Source organism: Paramisgurnus dabryanus, chromosome 13, assembly GCF_030506205.2.
Source record: "Paramisgurnus dabryanus chromosome 13, PD_genome_1.1, whole genome shotgun sequence".
Lineage (NCBI taxonomy): Eukaryota > Metazoa > Chordata > Actinopteri > Cypriniformes > Cobitidae > Paramisgurnus > Paramisgurnus dabryanus.
Genome location: NC_133349.1, coordinates 7305401 through 7331434, shown reverse-complemented (window position 1 = coordinate 7331434; position 26034 = coordinate 7305401). Strand labels below are relative to the sequence as shown.

Here is a 26034-nt window from a genome sequence, read left to right as displayed (position 1 = left end):
AAAACTAACATGGACGAAGATGAATAAAAACTGTATTGTTCATTGTTAGTTTATGTGAGCTAATGCATTTATGTTAACAAATACCACCTCACTGTAAAGTGTTACGCTTGTTATTTTGCTTCTTGTTTTGTAAGAAAACTTTCTCATTTTTAAATGATTTTCCCTTAATTTAAAAATGATTAAAAATAATACACATTGGGGAATTTTATTACACATATTTGATCAGTAACAGCGACAATAACAGTATTACAAAGGGACACAAAATTTAAATGTTACAAAACTCTAGTTGCTCATTTCATTAGTGCTTCAAGAAAAAGACGAATGTTGTTATCAAATATGATTCAGCACACATTTACAGCACAGTTCTGAATTCATCAAATATGAAACTTGGCACGTGAGCCTCCGCCACCTAAAAACATAAAAAAGTAAAACAAACACATTTTTCTCATACTGTATAATATTTGTGGCTTTTAAAAAGAAAAAACTAGGCCCGGATTCACAAAAAAGGACTATACCTTAGTTGAATTATGATACTTAAGTCACATTTATAAATGCCTTAGGAAAACATTACAGGTGTGCATATTGAGAAAAATAATGGCACTGATATATATATATATATTTTTTTATTACAGTTAAAACAGCTCAAACATAGATTTTATTTTCTGTGAGACCGGGCACAAATATTTCCGTCATCATGGTATTCATATTTCTTACCTTTCTGGGTAGTTTAGTGTAGCGCACATAGTCCTCCAGAAACATTAATGCCCCGACTACATCTGATGGCATATCTGGAATCTTCTGACTGCAACAAAGAGATTAACAATGCTCAGGGTAACATAACTTTTCAGGGTGAATCTCACAAAACCTGTTTAGAGCTGTCTGACTAATATACAGTATTACAATCATCAATTATACTTCATATAGTTTGTTTACAACAAGTGGAGCCTTATTTTAACAAATAAGATTTTCATATTACTTAAGCCACTCCCATTCTCAATACCATAGAGCAAAATTACCTTTTCCCTTATGTGAGATAAGGGAAAAGGGTAAATGTCATTGAAGCAGATGTTCATATTTCTAATTAAACATTTTCTAAAATGTAAAAAATTGTGTTTTATTAGACATTACAAAAATTTTAATTTTAATTAAATGCAAGAAATTAAAGTAAATGCATTTTTTTATGTACATGCATATTTGAAAGTGTATAGCATGCATCACGAAACTCAACGAACTCGGGTACTATAAGCTAATAATGAAGAGGTCGAGACAGTGGCACACAGACAAAAGGAAAAAATTCCTTTGTTTATGCATAACTAATGCCGTTTTATTTTCAGAGTAATGTTTGCTTATTTATTTTCTAAAATTAGAAAATTATTAATTAGGAAAATCAGGGCAACTTTAATTTTAATACACAACACACAGCAACATTTATTTTCGGCCCACAGCGCTTAGTCAGGTTTGATTCTTGGCCTTTGGTAGGAAAAAGTTTGGCCACCCCTGCCATTGAGTATAAAATTGTAATCTTTTTTCCAAGTAAAGAAACAATTTGTGACCTTAGACCACAAAATCAGTCATAAGTCGCACGGGTATAATTGTAGCAATTGTCAACAATACATTGTATGGATCAAAATTATACATTTTTATTCCAAAAATCATTAGGATATATTAAGTAAAGATCATCTGCCATGAATATATTTTGTAAATGTTTTTATATCAAAAATGTGTTTATCATTAGTAATACGTGTCTCAATATTTAGATTTTTTTGCATCCTAGGATTCCAGATTTTCAAATCATTGTATCTCAGCATTTATTTAGACCTTTGTGACTGGTTTTGTGTTCCAGAGTCACATATATGTATATTAAAAATACTGTATTACATTTTTAATAAAAAAATTAGGAAAAATGTGCTTAAAGGGATAGTTTACCCAAAAATGAAAATGTTCTCATCATTTTCTCCCTCTCCTGTTGTTACAAACGTGTATAAATTTCTTTGTTCTGATGAACACGAAGGAAGATATTTTGAGGAATGTTTGTAACTAAACCGATCATGAGCCCTATTCACTTCCATATATTATTTTTCCTATTATGGAAGTCAATGGGGTCTCTGATCAGTTTGCTTACAAACATTTCTCAAAATATCTTTCTTCATGTTCATCCGAACAAAGAAATGTATACACGTTTGTAACAACAGGAGAGGGAGAAAATTATGACAGAATTCTTATTTTTGGGTGAACTATCCCTTTAATACTCATAAAATAATGTCAAGACAAAAATACCTGGTGCACTGCTCCATTATGGAGCGAATAAACTGACCAATCAGAGCCAGAAATTGTTCGGTGTATCTGGAGTGAAACTGCTTAAGCAGAGTCAAGAGACCCAGAACCAGAGGAGCCCAATCGACCGGATCCGTAGCCTTCCTGCAAGCCATTCCTGTAAAGTATAAACACCTCCATCACACAAACACAAGCAAGAACTCTGATACATATTGTTAAAATTAATGTGTATGCATGCACAGAATCCACTTTCAGACCTTGGCTCTTATTGTACTGCAGTTTTGGCAGTTGTGCAATGAGGAACAGGAAGTTCACGGTGGGGAAAAAAGGCAGACGCTTCGTTGTGATGTAAATCTGAAAAATTTACCAAATAAACAAAAGAAAAAAAAAAGAAAAAAGTTCTCATCCTTTCTTAATTTGTTCTCTTGTTATCACCTGAGAGTTCAGATTCAGAGCGATGATCAAAACATACACACACTGCAAAGAATTGTTTTCAATTAAAATATCTAAAAATTCTTAAATGAAGATGTATTTTCTTGAAGAAACCAGATGACCTAGCAAAATAAGTCTAGTTTTTAGACAAAAAATATTTAATTTATGCAAATTTGTGCTTAAAACAAGCAAAGAAATCTAGATTTTGGAATAAGAAAATTTTTCTTGAATTAAGTGTTTATGAAAAAGTAATCTTATTTTAAGAATTTTTTTCTTATTCCATTGGCAGATTTTTTGCTTGTTTTAGCACTAATTTACTAATATTTTTTGTCTTAAAACTAGACTTATTTCCTACACTGCAAAAAAAGATTTTCAAGAAAAATTAAGATGCTTTTTTTTGATGAGCAAAACGACCCAAGAAAATAAGTTTTTAGACCAAATATTAAATTTAAGTGATTTTGTGCATAAAACAAGCAAAAAAAATCTGCCAATGGGCTAAGCTTGTTTTTTTTTCTAAAATTTCGTGTTTAAGAAAAATGTTCAATATTTTTTGCTTGTTTTATGCACAAAATCACTTAAATTTGATATTTTTTGTCTAAAAACTAGACTTATTTCCTATACTGCAAAAAAAGATTTTCAAGAAAAAAAGTTAGTATTTTTGTCTTGGTTTCAGTAAAAAATATCTAATTTTTTTTTAATTAAGATGCTTTTTCTTGATGAGCAAAACGACCCAAGAAAATAAGTCTAGTTTTTAGACCAAATATAAAATTTAAGTGATTTTGTGCATAAAACAAGCAAAAAAAATCTGCCAATGGGGTAAGCTATTTCTTAAATTTAGTGTTTAAGAAAAAATTTCAAGATTTTTTGCTTGTTTTATGCACAAAATCACTTAAATTTGATATTTTTGTCTAAAAACTAGACTTATTTTCTTTGGTCGTTTTGCACATCAAGAAAAAGCTTCTTAATTTAAGACTTTTTAGATATTTTTACTGAAAACAAGACAAAAAAATTTTTTTTTCTTGAAAATCATTTTATTGGTAACTTGCGTTCTATGAGAATCAACCCACAACCTTTGCACTGCTAACACAATGCTCAACCAACTGAGCTACAGTAACACAAGACAATGCATTAAAATTTCTGTCTAACATGAATCTGGGTTGACTTCTTCATGATGATGTGAGGTCCTAACCTTGTTTAATGGGTTGTGGATTCCAGCGGCCTCCAGGTAAGCCGTGATCTCATAGAGAAGCGTGTTCTCCTCTTTGGGGTACGGCAGGGATGGATCCTGATAATGTGCTTCAATGTCGGCTAGGAGAGACCTGAAATGTATTGCGTTACCACTGTAAGTTGTCCACAAGTGATTTTCTGTGCTAAGAAATAAGAGAGAAAACATTTCCGACAGACTTGTTTAGATTATCCAGCGCGGCACCGAGATGTTTCGAGTCAAATTTGCAGGAGTAGTTCAGTTCATTGGCGATCTGTTGCCTCAAGATCTGCATCTGACCCACCTGTGAACAATTCAAGAGATTTTCAACATAAAGGAAATGTACAAAGAACAATTCCCGCACACTATCTGCTTGCTGAAAAAATGTATTTAATGAAAGTTGCGTTGCAACGTTTCGATCAACTGATCTTCATCAGGCAACTGCAATTGTTACAAACATCATCAAATATAAATGGACAAATGTCCAATCACAATGTAGAAAAACAAATCACATGATAGGTGCATCATTCAAAATAGTCACATGATTACATCTCAATTCAATAATCTCATGATATCATTTAATATATGTAACCCGATACACAACTCATATGTAAGTCTAATACACAATTCAAAGCATCACATTAAAAAGTGCTTCATCATTTAACCCTAAAGGTGATAAAGTTTGAAGAGTATCGATCCAATAGAGTTCACGTCTCAGTAATAGTAAATCAATATCACCACCTCTAGGTGGCATATTCACCTTTTCAATTCCACAAAAGCGTAGTGAGGAAACATCATGATTAAGTGCATTAAAATGGGTCGCTACCGGGTAATTCATATCCTTTCTTCTGATTGAACTTTTGTGTTCACTAATTCTTAGCTTAAGTTGACGTGTTGTTTTTCCCACATATCCCAAACCACAAGGACAGCGTATCAAATAAATCACGTGTGTAGAGACACAAGTGATTACTGACTTAATGTCAAACTTTTTTCCGGTTCTAGGATGACTAAAAAAAGAAGTTTTGAAGGTGTTGTTACATTGTGCACAATTTCCACAGCGATAATTTCCATTAGGTAAAGGGCTGATTAATCTCTGTGAAGGACTCGGAGTATTCTTCTGAAATTGCGCATGTACAAGACAATCTTTTAAGTTCCTAGCCCTTCTAAATACAATCAATGGGGGATCTTGAAAAATGGCACTTAATTCTGAATCGGAAGACAAAAGGTGCCAATGTTTTTTGAGGATCGATCTAATCAGATGAGATTGAGAAGAATGGGTAGTAATGAAAGTGAAAGAATGTTTTTTAGATAATTTGGTCTTCTTTTTTAACAATTCAGAGCGTGTCTTAAGAAGAGTTACATTAAAAGCTTCGTCAATCCATTTAGAGGGATATCCCCGATCTAAGAATTTATTTTTCATAATTAAAGCCTTCTCTATGAAATCAGTGTCAGAATGGCAAATTCTTCTTAGTCTGAAGAATTGACTTTTTGGAAGGCCCTTTTTCAAAGCGATAGAGTGAAAGCTGTTGGCTAAAAGTAATGTGTTGCGATCAGTGTCTTTTGTGTATAGAGTCGTAATCAATTTCCCATCATTTTTCAAGACCCACATATCAAGAAAATGTACTTTTGTGTCATTGATCTCACAAGTGAATTCCAAATCCTCGATAAAGCTGTTCAAGATAGACACAAATTTACTAACATCATTTTGATTGCCCAAAAAAATACAAAACACATCATCAATATATCTGTACCATTTCAAGATCTGAGAAAAATATGGATTTTTTTCAGGATTACACACAAAACAATGTTCAAAATGACCCACAAACAAATTAGCGTAATTGGGGGCAAAAATCGAACCCATAGCTGTACCACTTATCTGAAGATAATAGTCTTTATCAAAGCTAAAATAGTTATATTTCAGAACATATTTAGCCATATCGATCAAAAAATCAGTCGGAGGTGTAACATCACTCCGTGTAGAAAGATAATACTTCAGGGCATCTAGTCCCTTCTCATGTGAGATGTTGGTATATAGACTAGTAATGTCCAAAGTCAGTAACAGAGCATTCTCAGGTAAATCATGTAATTCAGAAATCTTGTTGATAAAGTCAGTTGAGTCCCTAATGTAGGCAGGTAAGGCCTGTACATAAGGTTTGATGAAATAGTCCACATACTGAGATAAAGGAGCTAATAGGGAATTAGTCTGTGCCACAATGGGGCGACCTGGAGGGTCTGTTAACCTCTTATGTATCTTAGGTAGAGTGTAAAACACAGGTATCACAGGATGTAAACAATTCAAGAATTGAAACTCAGCTTGAGATATCCAATCTAACGCTTTAGCATTTTCCAAAAACTTTTGAACATCAGTTTGGAACCTCTTAGTAGGGTCATTAGGAAGTTTTTTATAGAATTTCAAGTTTTGTAATTGTGAGAGACATTCTTGCTGGTACTTAGTCAAATCTTGGACTACAATAGCCCCTCCTTTGTCCGCTGGTTTAATGATAATCGACGGGTCATTAATCAATTCAGCAAGGGCTTTTTTCTCAGGAAGAGAAAGATTGTGAGACAGTTTCTTAGACACGGAGCAGGATTTCATAATATCTTGTTCAACAACTCGACAAAAGGTATGAATCGTATGGTTATTAACATAAGGACAAAAAGTGCTCCTAGGTTTGAAAGGGGTCTTGGAAGAGAACGTACTAGTGGACTGAGAAAAGAAGTAACGCAATTTAATCTGTCTGAAACATTTGAATAAATCAACTTTCAGGCCAAATGCATTAACACCACTAGTCGGGACAAAAGACAAACCTTTAGACAGGATACTGTTTTGATCATCAGAAAGTTCTTTGTCCGAAATGTTAATTACCGTCTCTTTACGAAGTTGCGGGTCCACGGACGTGAGTGTCTTTGAAGCTCTACGGCCTCGTCGGCATTTTTTCTTCTGTTTGGTCTGTTTCCCGGAGTCCGTTTGTCCAAAAAAAACAGAAGAAGAATCCTGGGCGCTGGAGTCACTGTCCATAGTGAAATCACTGCTCGTAGCAACATCAGATCCATGATCGATACGTACTCCACATCTCCTCTGTGTCCGCGAGCGCGATGCTCCTCTCGCGGCTCCTCGGGCTGCTGAAGTAACAGAGCGCTGGAGGGTAATGGTCGGCTCGGATGGACTAAAATCCCATGGATAAACTTCATTACGGAGATAATCCTCAGTGTCACGTTTATATTTCCTCAGTTTAATCTCCTTCAAATTATCACTGTATTTCTTCGTGGACGTCTCTATAGATACCCGAAGTGAATCAAAGTCTACGTGCGGTGTGGTTTTGATCTGCTCTTCCAAACTGACAATGTTCTCATGGGTCTCTTTTACATCAGCAGTGACTTGTTCAATGATTAAAAGCATAAGATCCAAAGAACATTTATTAAGGATCTCACTCCACTTCCTTAGAAACTCCGGATTATGTTTACATAGAGTGGGGGGTTTTGGAATCCTCAATCCGCGTGGAATCCTCCTGTTCCTCCAGTATTCACTGAGTGTAGACCCATGCATTTTAAGACGTGTTTACTTGTGGTAAAGTCTCTCCAACCGCACTCTGTGTTCATTCTGTGTGAAGTTCAATTCCATGTCCTGTGTTGGGAACAGAATCTTTTCCGCCTCTTCATGCGTGAATGCAAAAGAATTGGCGCGATTCTCAGTCAATAAGTTAATATCTTGAAAGGAAGTCATATCCACAAAAATAGCAAGCCTCTGGGTGCGTAAACGTGCAATTCAACTAGACAGCGAGCTGGCCAGTGCGAATCAATACTCAAACAAATTAGCGTCGCACACCTGAAGTCAATAGATAGGTGCGTAGGATAAGACGACAAAAAGTCTCAAAATGTACAAAGAACAATTTCCGCACACTATCTGCTTGCTGAAAAAATGTATTTAATGAAAGTTGCGTTGCAACGTTTCGATCAACTGATCTTCATCAGGCAACTGCAATTGTTACAAACATCATCAAATATAAATGGACAAATGTCCAATCACAATGTAGAAAAACAAATCACATGATAGGTGCATCATTCAAAATAGTCACATGATTACATCTCAATTCAATAATCTCATGATATCATTTAATATATGTAACCCGATACACAACTCATATGTAAGTCTAATACACAATTCAAAGCATCACATAAAAAGTGCTTCATCATTTAACCCTAAAGGTGATAAAGTTTGAAGAGTATCGATCCAATAGAGTTCACGTCTCAGTAATAGTAAATCAATATCACCACCTCTAGGTGGCATATTCACCTTTTCAATTCCACAAAAGCGTAGTGAGGAAACATCATGATTAAGTGCATTAAAATGGGTCGCTACCGGGTAATTCATATCCTTTCTTCTGATTGAACTTTTGTGTTCACTAATTCTTAGCTTAAGTTGACGTGTTGTTTTTCCCACATATCCCAAACCACAAGGACAGCGTATCAAATAAATCACGTGTGTAGAGACACAAGTGATTACTGACTTAATGTCAAACTTTTTTCCGGTTCTAGGATGACTAAAAAAAGAAGTTTTGAAGGTGTTGTTACATTGTGCACAATTTCCACAGCGATAATTTCCATTAGGTAAAGGGCTGATTAATCTCTGTGAAGGACTCGGAGTATTCTTCTGAAATTGCGCATGTACAAGACAATCTTTTAAGTTCCTAGCCCTTCTAAATACAATCAATGGGGGATCTTGAAAAATGGCACTTAATTCTGAATCGGAAGACAAAAGGTGCCAATGTTTTTTGAGGATCGATCTAATCAGATGAGATTGAGAAGAATGGGTAGTAATGAAAGTGAAAGAATGTTTTTTAGATAATTTGGTCTTCTTTTTTAACAATTCAGAGCGTGTCTTAAGAAGAGTTACATTAAAAGCTTCGTCAATCCATTTAGAGGGATATCCCCGATCTAAGAATTTATTTTTCATAATTAAAGCCTTCTCTATGAAATCAGTGTCAGAATGGCAAATTCTTCTTAGTCTGAAGAATTGACTTTTTGGAAGGCCCTTTTTCAAAGCGATAGAGTGAAAGCTGTTGGCTAAAAGTAATGTGTTGCGATCAGTGTCTTTTGTGTATAGAGTCGTAATCAATTTCCCATCATTTTTCAAGACCCACATATCAAGAAAATGTACTTTTGTGTCATTGATCTCACAAGTGAATTCCAAATCCTCGATAAAGCTGTTCAAGATAGACACAAATTTACTAACATCATTTTGATTGCCCAAAAAAATACAAAACACATCATCAATATATCTGTACCATTTCAAGATCTGAGAAAAATATGGATTTTTTTCAGGATTACACACAAAACAATGTTCAAAATGACCCACAAACAAATTAGCGTAATTGGGGGCAAAAATCGAACCCATAGCTGTACCACTTATCTGAAGATAATAGTCTTTATCAAAGCTAAAATAGTTATATTTCAGAACATATTTAGCCATATCGATCAAAAAATCAGTCGGAGGTGTAACATCACTCCGTGTAGAAAGATAATACTTCAGGGCATCTAGTCCCTTCTCATGTGAGATGTTGGTATATAGACTAGTAATGTCCAAAGTCAGTAACAGAGCATTCTCAGGTAAATCATGTAATTCAGAAATCTTGTTGATAAAGTCAGTTGAGTCCCTAATGTAGGCAGGTAAGGCCTGTACATAACTTTGATTCACTTCGGGTATCTATAGAGACGTCCACGAAGAAATACAGTGATAATTTGAAGGAGATTAAACTGAGGAAATATAAACGTGACACTGAGGATTATCTCCGTAATGAAGTTTATCCATGGGATTTTAGTCCATCCGAGCCGACCATTACCCTCCAGCGCTCTGTTACTTCAGCAGCCCGAGGAGCCGCGAGAGGAGCATCGCGCTCGCGGACACAGAGGAGATGTGGAGTACGTATCGATCATGGATCTGATGTTGCTACGAGCAGTGATTTCACTATGGACAGTGACTCCAGCGCCCAGGATTCTTCTTCTGTTTTTTTGGACAAACGGACTCCGGGAAACAGACCAAACAGAAGAAAAAATGCCGACGAGGCCGTAGAGCTTCAAAGACACTCACGTCCGTGGACCCGCAACTTCGTAAAGAGACGGTAATTAACATTTCGGACAAAGAACTTTCTGATGATCAAAACAGTATCCTGTCTAAAGGTTTGTCTTTTGTCCCGACTAGTGGTGTTAATGCATTTGGCCTGAAAGTTGATTTATTCAAATGTTTCAGACAGATTAAATTGCGTTACTTCTTTTCTCAGTCCACTAGTACGTTCTCTTCCAAGACCCCTTTCAAACCTAGGAGCACTTTTTGTCCTTATGTTAATAACCATACGATTCATACCTTTTGTCGGGTTGTTGAACAAGATATTATGAAATCCTGCTCCGTGTCTAAGAAACTGTCTCACAATCTTTCTCTTCCTGAGAAAAAAGCCCTTGCTGAATTGATTAATGACCCGTCGATTATCATTAAACCAGCGGACAAAGGAGGGGCTATTGTAGTCCAAGATTTGACTAAGTACCAGCAAGAATGTCTCTCACAATTACAAAACTTGAAATTCTATAAAAAACTTCCTAATGACCCTACTAAGAGGTTCCAAACTGATGTTCAAAAGTTTTTGGAAAATGCTAAAGCGTTAGATTGGATATCTCAAGCTGAGTTTCAATTCTTGAATTGTTTACATCCTGTGATACCTGTGTTTTACACTCTACCTAAGATACATAAGAGGTTAACAGACCCTCCAGGTCGCCCCATTGTGGCACAGACTAATTCCCTATTAGCTCCTTTATCTCAGTATGTGGACTATTTCATCAAACCTTATGTACAGGCCTTACCTGCCTACATTAGGGACTCAACTGACTTTATCAACAAGATTTCTGAATTACATGATTTACCTGAGAATGCTCTGTTACTGACTTTGGACATTACTAGTCTATATACCAACATCTCACATGAGAAGGGACTAGATGCCCTGAAGTATTATCTTTCTACACGGAGTGATGTTACACCTCCGACTGATTTTTTGATCGATATGGCTAAATATGTTCTGAAATATAACTATTTTAGCTTTGATAAAGACTATTATCTTCAGATAAGTGGTACAGCTATGGGTTCGATTTTTGCCCCCAATTACGCTAATTTGTTTGTGGGTCATTTTGAACATTGTTTTGTGTGTAATCCTGAAAAAAATCCATATTTTTCTCAGATCTTGAAATGGTACAGATATATTGATGATGTGTTTTGTATTTTTTTGGGCAATCAAAATGATGTTAGTAAATTTGTGTCTATCTTGAACAGCTTTATCGAGGATTTGGAATTCACTTGTGAGATCAATGACACAAAAGTACATTTTCTTGATATGTGGGTCTTGAAAAATGATGGGAAATTGATTACGACTCTATACACAAAAGACACTGATCGCAACACATTACTTTTAGCCAACAGCTTTCACTCTATCGCTTTGAAAAAGGGCCTTCCAAAAAGTCAATTCTTCAGACTAAGAAGAATTTGCCATTCTGACACTGATTTCATAGAGAAGGCTTTAATTATGAAAAATAAATTCTTAGATCGGGGATATCCCTCTAAATGGATTGACGAAGCTTTTAATGTAACTCTTCTTAAGACACGCTCTGAATTGTTAAAAAAGAAGACCAAATTATCTAAAAAACATTCTTTCACTTTCATTACTACCCATTCTTCTCAATCTCATCTGATTAGATCGATCCTCAAAAAACATTGGCACCTTTTGTCTTCCGATTCAGAATTAAGTGCCATTTTTCAAGATCCCCCATTGATTGTATTTAGAAGGGCTAGGAACTTAAAAGATTGTCTTGTACATGCGCAATTTCAGAAGAATACTCCGAGTCCTTCACAGAGATTAATCAGCCCTTTACCTAATGGAAATTATCGCTGTGGAAATTGTGCACAATGTAACAACACCTTCAAAACTTCTTTTTTTAGTCATCCTAGAACCGGAAAAAAGTTTGACATTAAGTCAGTAATCACTTGTGTCTCTACACACGTGATTTATTTGATACGCTGTCCTTGTGGTTTGGGATATGTGGGAAAAACAACACGTCAACTTAAGCTAAGAATTAGTGAACACAAAAGTTCAATCAGAAGAAAGGATATGAATTACCCGGTAGCGACCCATTTTAATGCACTTAATCATGATGTTTCCTCACTACGCTTTTGTGGAATTGAAAAGGTGAATATGCCACCTAGAGGTGGTGATATTGATTTACTATTACTGAGACGTGAACTCTATTGGATCGATACTCTTCAAACTTTATCACCTTTAGGGTTAAATAATGAAGCACTTTTTAATGTGATGCTTTGAATTGTGTATTAGACTTACATATGAGTTGTGTATCGGGTTACATATATTAAATGATATCATGAGATTATTGAATTGAGATGTAATCATGTGACTATTTTGAATGATGCACCTATCATGTGATTTGTTTTTCTACATTGTGATTGGACATTTGTCCATTTATATTTGATGATGTTTGTAACAATTGCAGTTGCCTGATGAAGATCAGTTGATCGAAACGTTGCAACGCAACTTTCATTAAATACATTTTTTCAGCAAGCAGATAGTGTGCGGGAATTGTTCTTTGTACATTTTGAGACTTTTTGTCGTCTTATCCTACGCACCTATCTATTGACTTCAGGTGTGCGACGCTAATTTGTTTGAACATAAAGGAAATAACATGAATAAAAGTAGTCTACCTAGAAGTCATGCATGCAAAATAAAATTAATCGAAAACCTTCATGATGGATTCAAGATATGCAGCCCAGATCTTCTGAGTTTTGGCCACAGCGTTGGCGTAGACTTTGCTTGCATTTGCTGAAATTGAAGAACACAAATTTCATAATGTAACCCTGGACCACAAAACCATAAGGGTCAATTTCTTTATTCTGATTTATACATAATCTGCACATTGAATATATAAGCTTTCCATAAATATATGGTTTGTTAGTATAGGCCAATATTTTGGCTGAGATACTATTTAAATATTTGAAATCTGATGGTGCAAAAAATCTAAATTTTGAGAAAATTGCCTTTAAAGTTGTCCAAATGAAGTCCTTAGCAACACATATTACTAATAATAAATACATTTTTATGATAGGATCATATTTACTTAATATCCTAATGATCTATCTATTATGGGAATTAGTGTCAAACTTACAAAAAGTAGTGAATTAATGATGGTCAAACACAAACATACCCACAATCCCTTTGACAGGACTGACAGTTGCCTGCAGAGCTTTGAAGACATCAACCACAGCTTTGTCTTTTAGGATGTTCTTCTGAAGGACTGATAGGAAATTCTTCAGGAGAAACAAATTAATATTAAATAGCATACAATTATTATTTTTAAATATTTAAATATACTATTAATTATTTAACATTCAAATAACATTTACAGTGAAGAGGTGATTTTTACGCCCTGAACGTTTACCTGCAACTCTTTGACAATCATGAAACACAAGAGACGGTCGAGTCCATTCAGCCCGAAGGTTCCCAGCGTTCCCTGAATCTCAGAAAAGAGTCGATTGTTGGTCACTTCCTGATGTGACTTCATGTCATACCATGTGTTCAGCTGATCAATATAACACGTCGTTCTGAAAGGAATAAGAATGCGTGTGAAACTTCTGCTGATTCTGTCAAATAAGGCATTTAGTACAACTTAGTACTTTACTTTGGATCGGTGATCCTTAAGATTTCCCTGCAAAGACGTCCAATGAATGTGGCGGATTCATCCACTGGCGGATATTTAGGAATTGGAATGTGGGTGGACTGGTAAACGCTTTGCCAGTCTTGGATCTGAAACAAGGCATCTTTAAGTTACCGGCAGTCAAACAAAAAATCTAAATCTGAATATAAAACAAGCTCAACATAAACCTTTGTTCTGAGAAAGCTGTTACACTCCTGCTCGACGTTGTAGTTAATGATTCGGGAGACTTCCTCCTGCCAGATCTTCAGTCCGTAGATGCTCACGTAATCCTGAATGTACTCAAACGAGCGATAAAATCCATCCATGGTGGCACCCATTTCTTTTAGCTTGGGCATCAGCTCGCTGGTCTGAAATCGGAAATGATGGGAATGGCATTAAATGACACAGAACAAAGCCAGCAATGATGTACTAAAAGACATGCCACGAATTTCTAAAATAAATAGAGAGGTGTAAGATGAAGGACTTCTCACTTTGGCCTTGGGGTTGAAGATGAGACCCTTGTGCAGGGCAAAGGCGACACGTTTCACAAGCTCTTTCCTAATACCGTCCTCTAACAGCTGCTTTGGATCCACCTGAAAAAAAGAGTTCACTGAATAAACCATAGTATTTCACTTCCATAGTATTTGTTTTTCCTACTATGGAAGTCAATGTGTACTGTCAACTGTGTGTTTTACCATCATTTATCTTCTTGTGTGTTTTTTTATGAAAACCCCCTTGTGTAATTTTTTATTTTTATTTTTTTTAATTTATTTTTATTTTTTATTGGTGTTACCTAGGTTTATGATGTTTATTTATATACTCTAATACAATAATTGTATACAATATACAATAATACAAAAAATCTTCTTGTGTGTTCAACAGAATAAAGAAACTCATACAGGTTTAAAAAAACATGAAGGTGATTAAATGATGACAGAATTTTAATTTTTAAGTGAACTGTCCATTTAAAGAAGTTTACATTTCATCAGTATACTGTATGTGTAAACTTTTACATTAGATTTAGCGGACGATTTCATCCAAAGCAAAGATTTTTTTAAGTACAGTTAAGGTACAGGAACACCGTACATTCAGGCAAATGAAACGTACCTTGATGATGCCGACAAGCGTGGTCTTCATCATCAGAATGCCTTCAGTAAAGACTGAAATAGCATGAGTGAGTTTAGCCACCTGTTAAATAAAAAAGATTAAATTTAATTGAAATTTGTGACCCTGTCTGTGAAATCCAGGTTAAAGTCTCATAATCTAATGATGAGATGAGGTGCATCAAAGTTTGATTTCACTTTAATTTCAATCTTTGGCATGACTTTACTCAGTCAATATTAAAGCCAAAATATGTAAGATTTTACCACTAGAGGTCACTATTTCACAATAACAAAAGACAACGCTTAAAGTCGCCATGAAACGGAAGTAGGGATTGTGTGGTGAAGTTTATCCGAGTGAAACGGCTTCTGAAATGAAATAAGGCAGGGTTGAATTTTAATTCGTCCATCGAGAACTGACTGGATTGTTTGAAGTTGGGTCGTGTTGCTAATCGCTGCAATATTTTCCCGGACCCCGCCCAAATGCCATACATTTCAAGGAGGGAGATTTGCACTTTTGATTAAAGATTATGAGGGCACATGTATTGCAATGCTCACAAATAAGTCATTTGTAAAAATGTTCCACAACAAATTACAGTTTTTCCTTTTAACTCATTCCCCGCCAGCATTTTTTGAAAAGTTGCCCCCCAGCATTTTTGGTGATTTTCACAAAAGTTTCACAAAATGCCTTCCAGGAAAATTTTGTTCTGAAATATATATAAACATACAACAAATATATCAAATGAAAGAACAGGTCCTCTGCTTTCAAACAAACAATAAATAAACAAACTAAGGGGAAAAAAGTTTCATCCTATCTATTTTTTCTCTGCTTATAAAATATAGGTAATTTTCTTCAAAAATAAAAAAATTTAGCAAAAAGCTGAAATAATTGCATTTTTGTAAAGGAATTTTGTTAGAGATCAGATTCAGAACGATTATCAATACATACACGGAGTGTAAAATTAATAAATAATAGTTTTTGCTTTAGTTTTTTTATAAATTGGGTAAGTGTGCCATCTAGTGGATAATTGCGGTATTACAAATAACCATAAAAACTCATCAGCAACACGTTTTTTTCATGCAAATGTTTTCTCTTATGCAGAGTTCAGACTGCACAATTTTACTTCACGTATTTTGTTGTTTTCACATGTGTGGCAAACGCTGATAGTCGCGAAGTTGCTCGTGACCAAACAACATTGCGTAAGGCGGCGTCAAACGAAACCTGCGTTTGCACATTAGGCTTCACAGAGAATGTGCTAAGGACATCGGCAATTTGGCAAATAGATGGTATAAGCTGTTTTAAACAACTTTGGTGAAGAAATGTGGATGTTTACTTCAGGTGTGCTCGACTTTTAAGCAGCATGTGTGTGGAAACGTCCGTAAACAGTGCGGGGGTAAACGCGTCATCTGTATAAAAACGTTCTGATTGGCCCGAAGCTGTCAGCGCGGTCTGACGTCATCCGTTCTAAATACCGGTAATCCTATATTTTTCGTTCACACATAGCGCTTACCGGTAAATTACTGGTAATCCTACAACCTGTCTTTGAAACTCTCATACCTCATAGCGGGCGTTGAGCTGAGCGTAGTCCTTTAGTTTGTCTTTGTCCAGACGTGTGGGCACTTCAATAATGTCATGTGTCTGCAGTTTGATGATTTTGGCCAGTGAGGTGAACATACTCTCTGGAATAATCTGCAGGACCTGTTGTACATTCATTTAAAAAACATTTCAAATGAGGTCACATGCCAAAACCTGTGAGTGTTCAAATATTAGATAGAAATATTAGAAGAAATGTCATGTTCAAACCTTTCTGACGTAAGCCACCAGCTCTCCGGAGTAAAACTGAGAAACGCTGAGTAGATCAGGACTGTTGACCTGGTTGATCCTCAACAGAGGCAAATCCAGGGCAGAAGCCAGCTGTTCGTTTTCATAACACACAAGTTAAATTCCATATTTATCAATAAATAGTGCCATGAAATCACCAAGGTGCTCACCTTTAGAAAAGTGGCTCTGAGTTTGGTCACCATTGAGGGGTTTGCTCTAATGCTCTCTTGCATTATCGAAGTAAAGCTGTAAGAATCACATTTGGAGATGTTAACTAACTTTAAACAGGCCTAGGAGAAATCCCAAATGTTATATCAAAGTGATGTCATCACCTGTCAATGATCTGCCAGGCGTAAGACAAATCCCCAACTATCTGCATAGTAATGAGAACTTCCTCTTTGATGTTGATGGTGCGAATCATTTGATGGAGGAACTTGCGCGTGTCCGCCAGGAACTGACAAACTTGCAGGTTCGACTCCAGCTGATGAAACTCTTGCACCTTTAATAGAGAATGGATAGATGTATATGTTGTTGGATGAGTACAATCAGGTGTCTGTCAACCCAAATTTTGAAAATTCAGAAAAGAGGGTGACAGCACGGCACAGATGCGTTTTACCTCCACTAGAGCCTGAATGAGTTGCACAGTTTTCCTGCCAGCGGCCGTCGAGTCTTCGTAGTTGAGAGATTCGATCTGTTTGGAGATCTCTCTGAACCAGGCCTGAAGGTTTTCTGATTTATGTTTCCGAACAAAACAAATGAGCAGACTGACGTAATGTATATAAAAAGTATTTCTTAGCATCCGAGCATGTACGTCTACAGTATTTTACCGTTTTTCTCCACCCTGGTGAGCGGTTTGACCCCAGAAAACACCTCAGCAAGCTCCATCATTCTCTCTGAACCTTCTTTCTTATAGCTCTCCCACTTGAGCTGTTTCTCTGCCAACATCTGCTTGAACATCTGAGAACCACACAAACATTAATGCAAGAGAGAAGTAGATGAGAGAGAAAGAGAGAGGGATAAAAAGAGATTTTACCTCTTTAAGTCTGAACTCAAACTGTGCTGTATCCAGAAGCAGCTGAAACAGAATTTTGGGGTTGTATTTGGAGTCGTTGATGACTTGATCTTTGATCTGACGCAATCTCTTGTTGTTTGGATCATACGCTTCAAGAAAAAGACCAGACAAATTGTCAAAAAAATTTAAAGTCTAGTAATATGTTGATTATTATTATTTATTAGGATATTTAGGATATATTTACATTAATATTTTAATCATTTAGCAGATAGATGAGGGGGGCATTTAAAGGGGTCACATTATGAGATTTTTTTAAGATGTAAAATAAATCTTTGGTGGCCCCAGAGTGTGTATGTGAAGTTTTAGCTCAAAATACTCCACAGATAATTTATTATAGCATGTTAAAATTGCCACTTTGTAGGCCTGGGCAAAAGTGTGCCATTTTTGGGGTGTGTCCTTTAAAATGCAAATGAGTGGATGAAATGCAAACACTGATCGCAATGATGGTGGTTTGTTGTAACTGAAACTCAATTGTGCGGTCAATAATTTCTCTCTCTCTCTCTCTCTCTGCACTAAATGGCACTGCTGTGGTTGGATAGTGCAGATAAAGGGGGCGGTTTTATTGTAATTCGCCTTGCTTCCTACCTGACAAAACAGGCGAAAACTGAACGACCTAATTTTTAACAAGCTTGCAGAAAATGGCTCACCCAAACAAAGTAACTGCGTTGATATTTTTCATAGGTTGATAGAAGCACTGGGGACCCAATTATAGCACTTAAACATGGAAAAAGTCTGCTTTTCACGTTATGACCCCTTTAACATTTACCATTAAAGAACCAGTTTGTAGTTTTTAGCGGCATCTAGCGGTGAGATTGTGAATCGCAACCAACGGCTCAGTCCACAGCTCATCCCTCCATTCAAAACACATATGGCGCTTTTCCATTGCATAGTACCCCACGGTTTAGTTTAGTTTGGGTCGGGTCAGCTCACCTCACTTTGGCGTGGTTAGCTTTTCCATCGAGTTTACTATCACTTCGGAGTGGGAGGGATTATAGGCGTGTCGTTATATTTACGCTGCCTACTGCTGTGACATCATACACCTGAGAGCATTGTTGTACATTCCCATACATTCATTTATTGCTCAGTCCGCCACAAAATTAAAATTGGCCACCACAAATAGATGTTTGCACATCGCGTTTATAACTACCTCTGTCTCACATGACAGTTTCTGTTCAAACACCCGACCCGTGGCGTCAGTCGACGGCGCCCCGCTGAGCCTCATTCAAGTTGCATTTAAGAATATATAATGCGGACGTGCACGTCGCGAATGTGCCGCCACAAACTGCAAGTCTGGAAAAAACTGTTATGGTGTCCCGGATTCTCAACCTGCGGATGTTTTTCATCGCTAAAAGGGTGTTTGGAAACTTATAGCAGAACACAGATAACAACATGTTTGCTTGAGACATCGCAAGCTAGCAGTAAGCTAAAGCTAATATTTACATTATAGCGATGACGTGAAGATTCTCTCAGACCAATCAGTGACCTACAGTGTTTTCGCGTCACGTTTGGTATCAGCTCGGGTCGCTTGGAACCCCAACCGAGGTGGTACGAAAAAAAGTATCGGGTACTACGTACTGCACCCAATGGAAAAGCTCCCAAAAGTAAGCTGACCCGACCCAAACTAAACTAAACCGTGGGGTACTATGCAATGGAAAAGCGCCAATAGTGTACATACAGTAGCCGCCACAGGAAAAACATGTCATCGTCTGAGACAACGTTGTGACAAAATGCATTCTATAAAACAGTTTGTCCATTTAGGGCTACTGTAGAAACATGACAGCGACTTCCATGTAATGGGACCCGCGGTGTAAGTAGATAAAAACGTCTCAATGTAATAAAAACAACACAGTTCATAATGTAAGGTCACTAATATTATAATTATGTATATTATATTGCATTTCTGTCAAGAGATCCTACTAAAAGTTACACAATGCAGTGCACCTTTAAAAGTAAACAATAAACACAGTCTACAGGCTACACAAAGATATAAAGTAGGAATAAGAGATATTGTTAACAATGTTAAACTAAGTTAAATAATAGAAAGTTAAGGATTAGCCAAATTATTGACTAATACTATCAAAATTGAATGCATTCAAAGCATTACAAAATAATAATAGCAACAACAAAATGTGATAAACACATTTTTTAATTAGTTACTACCAAAACCAGTATTGTATCTGGTAAGTATTATAAAAGTAAATTCTTCATTTTACACAAAATCTGATATCCGCCATGTTATTCTGTCATCTTTTCTTGCTTTTTTCCAAACTGCGACAAACGCCACTCTTCCTTCTCTGCAGAATGCAATAAATCCGCTTAACCAATCACAGTGCACCATTCCACGCATTGTAAACAACAATGGCGGCGCTTTGAATACACACAGAATCCTAGTTTTCCTCATCTACTTTGTACTTCGTGATCAATAAACAAACAAAAACAAAATAATACTTTGATGACATTGATAAACCTGTGGTGGTTTTCTGGGATTAAGCAATTCAAATCGAATAATTTACATGAGAGGCACTCAGGCGAAAGAAAAATGCCGGCTGTTGCTTGTTCTTCCAACAGCATCAAGCTTCTGTCATGCTAACACGCTGATCTCAGAAGATCTTATGAAAAACTTTCCATTATTTTACTCGAAGTCAACGGAAATCGAGCAGGACCAAAACATTACAGCTGATGGCTGTCAAAAAGTTCAGCGACGACGACCCAAGGACGACAGCAGCAATGACAGTGTTATTAATATGACAAAGTTAGTGTTTTGATTAATGCTATTAATGTTTATTTTTTATCAGTGTATAACACTAGTCAACTAAATGAATATAACATGACAAAGATGAATGCACATTTATATATTGATTAAATAGATTTATAGGATTTTGAAAAAAAACTTGGATTTATTGCATTTTGCGGAAAAAAAATCAGCTATGTGAACGTTTGTAACAGAAAATAGTGATTTTCATCTGGTCAATTTCTTGGTATAGAAAACACGTTTTTTTTTTTTTTTTTTTTTTTTAAATCTGTTTATTGAACTTTTACAAAATATACAGGAGAATCATGAACAATTTTTTTTTTTTGGCACACTTGTATATTTAACTTTTATTTATTTTTCATCTATTTTTAATTCTTAAATCAGAAGTATTTTACAAAGTTATTGATAATATTACCTTCATCTTGTAATGTTTTCTATTGTTGTGTAATAGTCACATTACATGCAGATTAAACCAATAAAATGTATTTTTGTCATTACCTTTTTTTATTTTAAACTCATTTATTTGCATCTTTTAATTTAAATGTAAGTAAATTGATTTTGTGGTGCTTTGACAAACAGTGTCAGCTTTGTTCATGGCAAAAAGAAGGCCAAGATAGTTTGGGGTGGTTGGATTTATGAACTATAATGCGAAATTAATAAAAATGTTAATTAAATCAAAGTATTGGGTTAGGTCACACATTACTAGTTGTGTGTATAATAGAATTTTTTTTTGCCTGTAGATAATAATGCTCGCCTTTTTCACCGGCCACCACCACAAGTATATTTTTCAGATCTGTGGGAAACACTGTAAGTAATTAAAGGGACACAAGGCAGCATTTCTATGTTAATAAATCATCTTCGTAACTCGGTATATGGTTAAATAACTCATTACATGATGAATGAAGACTCTCTCGCCCGCCCCTACCGTCTGTAGGAAGAATACCCACTTGCAAGTTCACTGTATCCGACCCGGTGTCCTTCAGTCTCGTAAAGTCTCATATATAGAAAGCATTTACTCCCAGACACTAGGGGGAGCTAGTAGAGAAATAATACTCAGACTTGCCTTGTGTGCCTTTAATAACATGTTTTTCATTAAGTCACAAACCCCCTGCAATGTTCGCGAACCCCAGTTTGGGAATCCTTGAATTAGATAATAATAATAATACTTACCAGACTCTGCAGTGTGCAGCATCAGCCATCGGATGGCGACGTTACAATCACGAAGGCAGTTGAGCAGTTTGGGAATGTTATCCAAGACGATTTCTTCTCTTAGGAAGCCCTCCTTCAACAACTGCTGTACCTGTGGCCGCAGACTCTCAACGCTGGCAGCGTATCGACCGGACTGAAAGCAAAAACACAATAGTAGCAAGTTCATGTAATAATTCACAGTGCAGCTCAATATAGCGTTAGCATCACAAAAATCATGATTTCGAGTCCCAGGTAACACACATGCTGATAAAAATATATAGCGCTATAAGTGGCTTTGAATAAAATGTGTAAATGCATAAATATCCTGGAATGGATGAGGATATAAAAGCAAATTTTTCCTCACAATGACTCTGGTTAAGATGAAGTGTGTGTGTATATGTGATACACTACCTGTTCTCTGATGTTGGCTGTATCAAGTGTATAGTTAAGGGCTGTTTTAGCAGCTTTATATGGATCCCAGGCCTCCATCAAGTTCACAGTGATCCCCATGTATATGCTTATTACCTGAGGATTTATACACAATCAAGTTTAAAGATTCACTGTTACAACAATGCACTTTGAAATCCTTGATGAAGCTTATTTTAAGATTAAACCCGTCTGACTTTACATTACTGTTTACTTATAACAAGCTTGAAGGTTTTTTTTTTCAAACATATAACCACATTCACTTTCCAGCTTAACATTATCAAATTAAAGTTCGGTCTCACCCAGTTGTCTGGGAAGTATTTGTCCACAATCTCTCTCATCTTGGCCTGCTGTGTGTGCAGGATGGAGGGGCTGAAGTATAAACAGACACAGAGCATCGCCGCCTGTGTGGCCAGAGCTGTGCTGCGATGCTCCGGCAGAGGATATGCATAAACCTGCGACAAATAATCCTTAATACAAGCCGCAAAACACCATCCCAATCAAGTTATGTGTCAAAGTCCTTACCTGGTTGTAAATGTCGTCGGAGCGCAGGCGACCGATCACCATGCTGATGAAGGTGGGGCTGATGGGAACTCTCTGAAAGTAACTCTCGGGGTAGTTGGGTGGCCGTTTGGCTCCCGGGTTGCTGGAATAACCTGTGCTGCGTAAGAGCTTACAGATGTCATCCAGGTTGGAGTCGGCAGAGGAGCGAGCAGCACTGGAGGTGAAAGAATATATTTAATATACAATATTATAGATATCAAAGTTATATTTTCACAAAATGAACTGAATCCAGTCTCACCTGTATCTGTAGTAAGACACCAGCATTCTCTCTCTCACCTCTCCGTCCATCTTCTGATCAATGACCAGTAACATGACTCCATAGAGATACAGAGCTTCACACTAACACAACACATTTATCATTTAATGATGATAAACACAAGAGTTTTATTTAGTGAAGCAAGAAAATAATCAAATATTACCAGGAGTTGTTTTCCATCTTCATTTAGTAAAACGGTCTCCAGTGTTTGTTGTATATAAACCCCTTCATTCAGGTCATCCAAGTACCTTCAGAGGAAGCAATATCAGGTGAATTTGTGTGAGGTTCAATATTGATCAACATATTTGCTCCAGTTAAAGGTGCAGTGTGTAATTTTTAGAAGGATCTCTTGACAGAAATGCAAAATCATATACAAAACTATATTATCAGGGGTGTATAAACCCTTTCATAATGAACCATTATGTGTTTATTAACGAGACCTTTTTATCTACATACAGAGAGGGTCCCCTTACATGGAAGTCGCCATTTTGCGCCGCCATTTTTCTACAGAAGCCCTTAATGGACGAATTTTTTACTAAGTTGTCTCCGACAATGACATGTTTATCTATGTGTTTCAAAAGCGAGGGGTGAGCAGTGGATTAAGCCATTGGTTGCAATTCGCAACCTCACCACTAGATTTCGCTAAAATTTACACACTGCACCTTTAACCCAAATCGATGAATTGGGGTTTGGATTTTTCCTCATTTTTAACAGAGCTAACAATTGTTATTATAAACTAAAATAATATTATTAAGATTTATTTTATTTTTAGATGTTTTACAAAAACTTTTCCCAGAAATAGCCTGCTAAAAACAATAAAAGCCATTGCATAAACCATCAATTCTAATGGATTAAATACACCACCATTAAAACCATTATAAAATGTCTTTATGTAATGTGTTTTGGGTCTTTTGGTTCCCACCAATTAGAGAACATATTAGTTTCCATTAAAACCAATAATATAACAATTAAAACCATTACGGCGCATTCACACGGGGCGTAAGCGTTAACGCTTAACGGAAGGCTTGTCTGAAGCGTGGCCAACAGCCAATCACAGTGGCCGCAACACAAGCTCCGGTCTTCCATAAATCTAATTGGCTAGCTCTGCCTAAGTTATTTGCATAAGGCGATATGATTGGCTGACGCACGCGTTGCCGCTTGAAAAGTTGAGAAATGTTCAACTTCTGCCACGAGCAACGGCACTGACGCGGCGCCGACGGATCCACAATTCAGTTCGCCAACGCTTGACGTCACCCATTAAAAGTGAATGGGAAGCGTCAACGCTGATGCCCCGTGTGAATGCGCCGTTAGAATTTCTGTGATGGTTTTTATAGTTTTTAGTAGGGCTGGCAAAAGATTAATCGCGATTAATCACATACAAAATAAAAGTTTGTGTTTGCATCATATATGTGTGTGTGTGTGTACTGTGTGTATTTATTATGTATATATAAATACATGCAAACATGTATGAATTTAAGAAAAGAATTATTTCTATTATATTATATTTTTTATTTATATTTATAATATCAAAATATATAGAAATATACATGTTTCTTAAATACAAAATATTAATGTGTGTGTATTTATTTATATATATATATATATATATATATATATAATTACACACAGTGTAAACTTTTATTTTGTATGTGATTAATCGCAATTAATCTTTTGACAGCCCTAGTTTTTAGCAAGGTTGCATTTAAAAACATTGCACACTGCATACCTTATCAAGTCTACCACATATTTATGGACGCTCTCAAAGGCCAGGTAAAACCGTGTCAATATTTCAATGTTGTTTTCCCGAAATTCCTCATCCAAATCCTGCAGCTCTGGCTTTGCTTCCAGCTTACTCTCATAATACTCCTGACCCTAAAATCAAAGATTCACATTAGAGTTAATTCTTTACAAATGCTGTTTGAAACACAATGAATTGAAAGTATTAGAAAAGAAATGAAGTAATAGTACTTTAAAGTAACTGAAGTCACATATTATGTCTCCATATTTCTGCTGGTCACTCTTGTCTTTGAGTCTGAAAACAGCTGGAATAAAATCTGACAGTCTCAGTAATTCTGCTATGATGGCATTTCCTCTGGACACAATTCTCAGTATGGCTTGTCCACACAGATTATTCTCTGCCAGAAAATCCACCATGATGAGGAAAACAACAGCAGGTCTCCTCTGTGATGGCCTGATCTAATGACATTCAACAACAAAAGCATTACATACAAAATACTAACGTAATCATATAGATAAAATCACATGCATACAATAAATCGATACATATTAGATCATCATACACTCATGCTAAATTACAAACTTTATTTTCATACATATGTCAGTAATAATCTACGGCTTGAATGCACTGGATACCTTTCACTATAAAGTAATTAATTATAATAAATAAACACGCACAAAGCTCCGCTAATGAAATGTAAAAAATGTATTTTGGTTCATTTGAGATTCTGATCACTCACCCACTGCAGTGGAGAACAGACACTTCCTGTTTACAAATCACGTGAGTGTCACGAGGAGAGCTCATTGGTCGCTCCGCCCAACACTTTGGGTTAATGGCTGCGTACGAGGAAACCCTTCAAAATAAGAGTTTTACGATTGTTTTGAAAGGGAAATTCGATCTTTCATCTTCCAAAATTACTAAAGCTATTAAGATATTAAACCTGTGCTCCATCCTTTACTGTTTCTGTTAAAAATCCCTGTGTAACGTTACCCTCTCCTTTCTCTTAATTTTTTTCGCTCATTATTGTAATAATAGTAATTGTATTTACAAATTATATATAGCTCTGTGCATTTCCATGTAACATATTGTATATTGAAACCCTGGCAATAAAAAAATAAATAAAAAATGTTTAACGATTGACGAATATAAAAAAATCTGATAATTTATGTGTACAGTTGCTTCACATAGGAACACATTGTCCCTAATATATTACAATATTAAAATAGAAAAAAGGTTTAATAAAAAGTTTATTTTTTCAAGAAGTAGTCAAAAGTGTCCCTAATTGATAAATCATCCATTTTAAATCATTAGTAAACACATTTTAGGGGTGGGTTCCCAGACAGGGATTAGTTTAAACCAGGACTAGGCCTTAGTTTAATTAGGAAATATAACTAGTTTTAACAAACATACTAATAACATTACTGATGTGCATTTTGAGGCAAAATAAAGGGCACTGATATATTTT

General features: G+C 36.0%; 1 protein-coding gene across 1 annotated transcript; it reads right to left on the bottom strand.

Annotated features, from left to right (window-relative positions):
* Positions 1 to 189: 189 nt before the first annotated feature.
* Positions 190 to 25403, bottom strand: washc5 (WASH complex subunit 5). Its single transcript, XM_065298628.1, has 29 exons — positions 25309 to 25403; positions 24800 to 25027; positions 24558 to 24703; positions 22995 to 23079; positions 22814 to 22914; positions 22537 to 22729; positions 22314 to 22466; positions 21997 to 22110; positions 21568 to 21739; positions 17607 to 17734; positions 17401 to 17530; positions 17190 to 17302; positions 16906 to 17072; positions 16744 to 16819; positions 16556 to 16666; positions 16310 to 16450; positions 14759 to 14839; positions 14143 to 14244; positions 13840 to 14019; positions 13637 to 13761; positions 13397 to 13559; positions 13163 to 13265; positions 12701 to 12780; positions 4111 to 4214; positions 3896 to 4025; positions 2532 to 2628; positions 2278 to 2431; positions 715 to 802; positions 190 to 409 (listed from the first exon to the last, which is right to left on the bottom strand). Exons 2-29 carry the CDS (start codon positions 24983 to 24985, stop codon positions 353 to 355), a joined length of 3480 nt encoding a protein of 1159 aa, XP_065154700.1. The 5' UTR covers positions 24986 to 25027; positions 25309 to 25403; the 3' UTR covers positions 190 to 352.
* Positions 25404 to 26034: the final 631 nt, after the last annotated feature.

Bases quoted from the DNA above. Each gene is read 5' to 3' on its own strand.
- washc5 (XM_065298628.1), bottom strand. From the start codon at position 24,985: ATGGTGGATTTTCTGGCAGAGAATAATCTGTGTGGACAAGCCATACTG. The intron at 13,266-13,396 runs GTAAACGTTCAG...TTTCTCCTGAAG, and splicing joins TGATTGTCAAAGAGTTGCAG to AATTTCCTATCAGTCCTTCA. The intron at 4,026-4,110 runs GTCTGTCGGAAA...AATACATTTCAG, and splicing joins GCGCTGGATAATCTAAACAA to GTCTCTCCTAGCCGACATTG.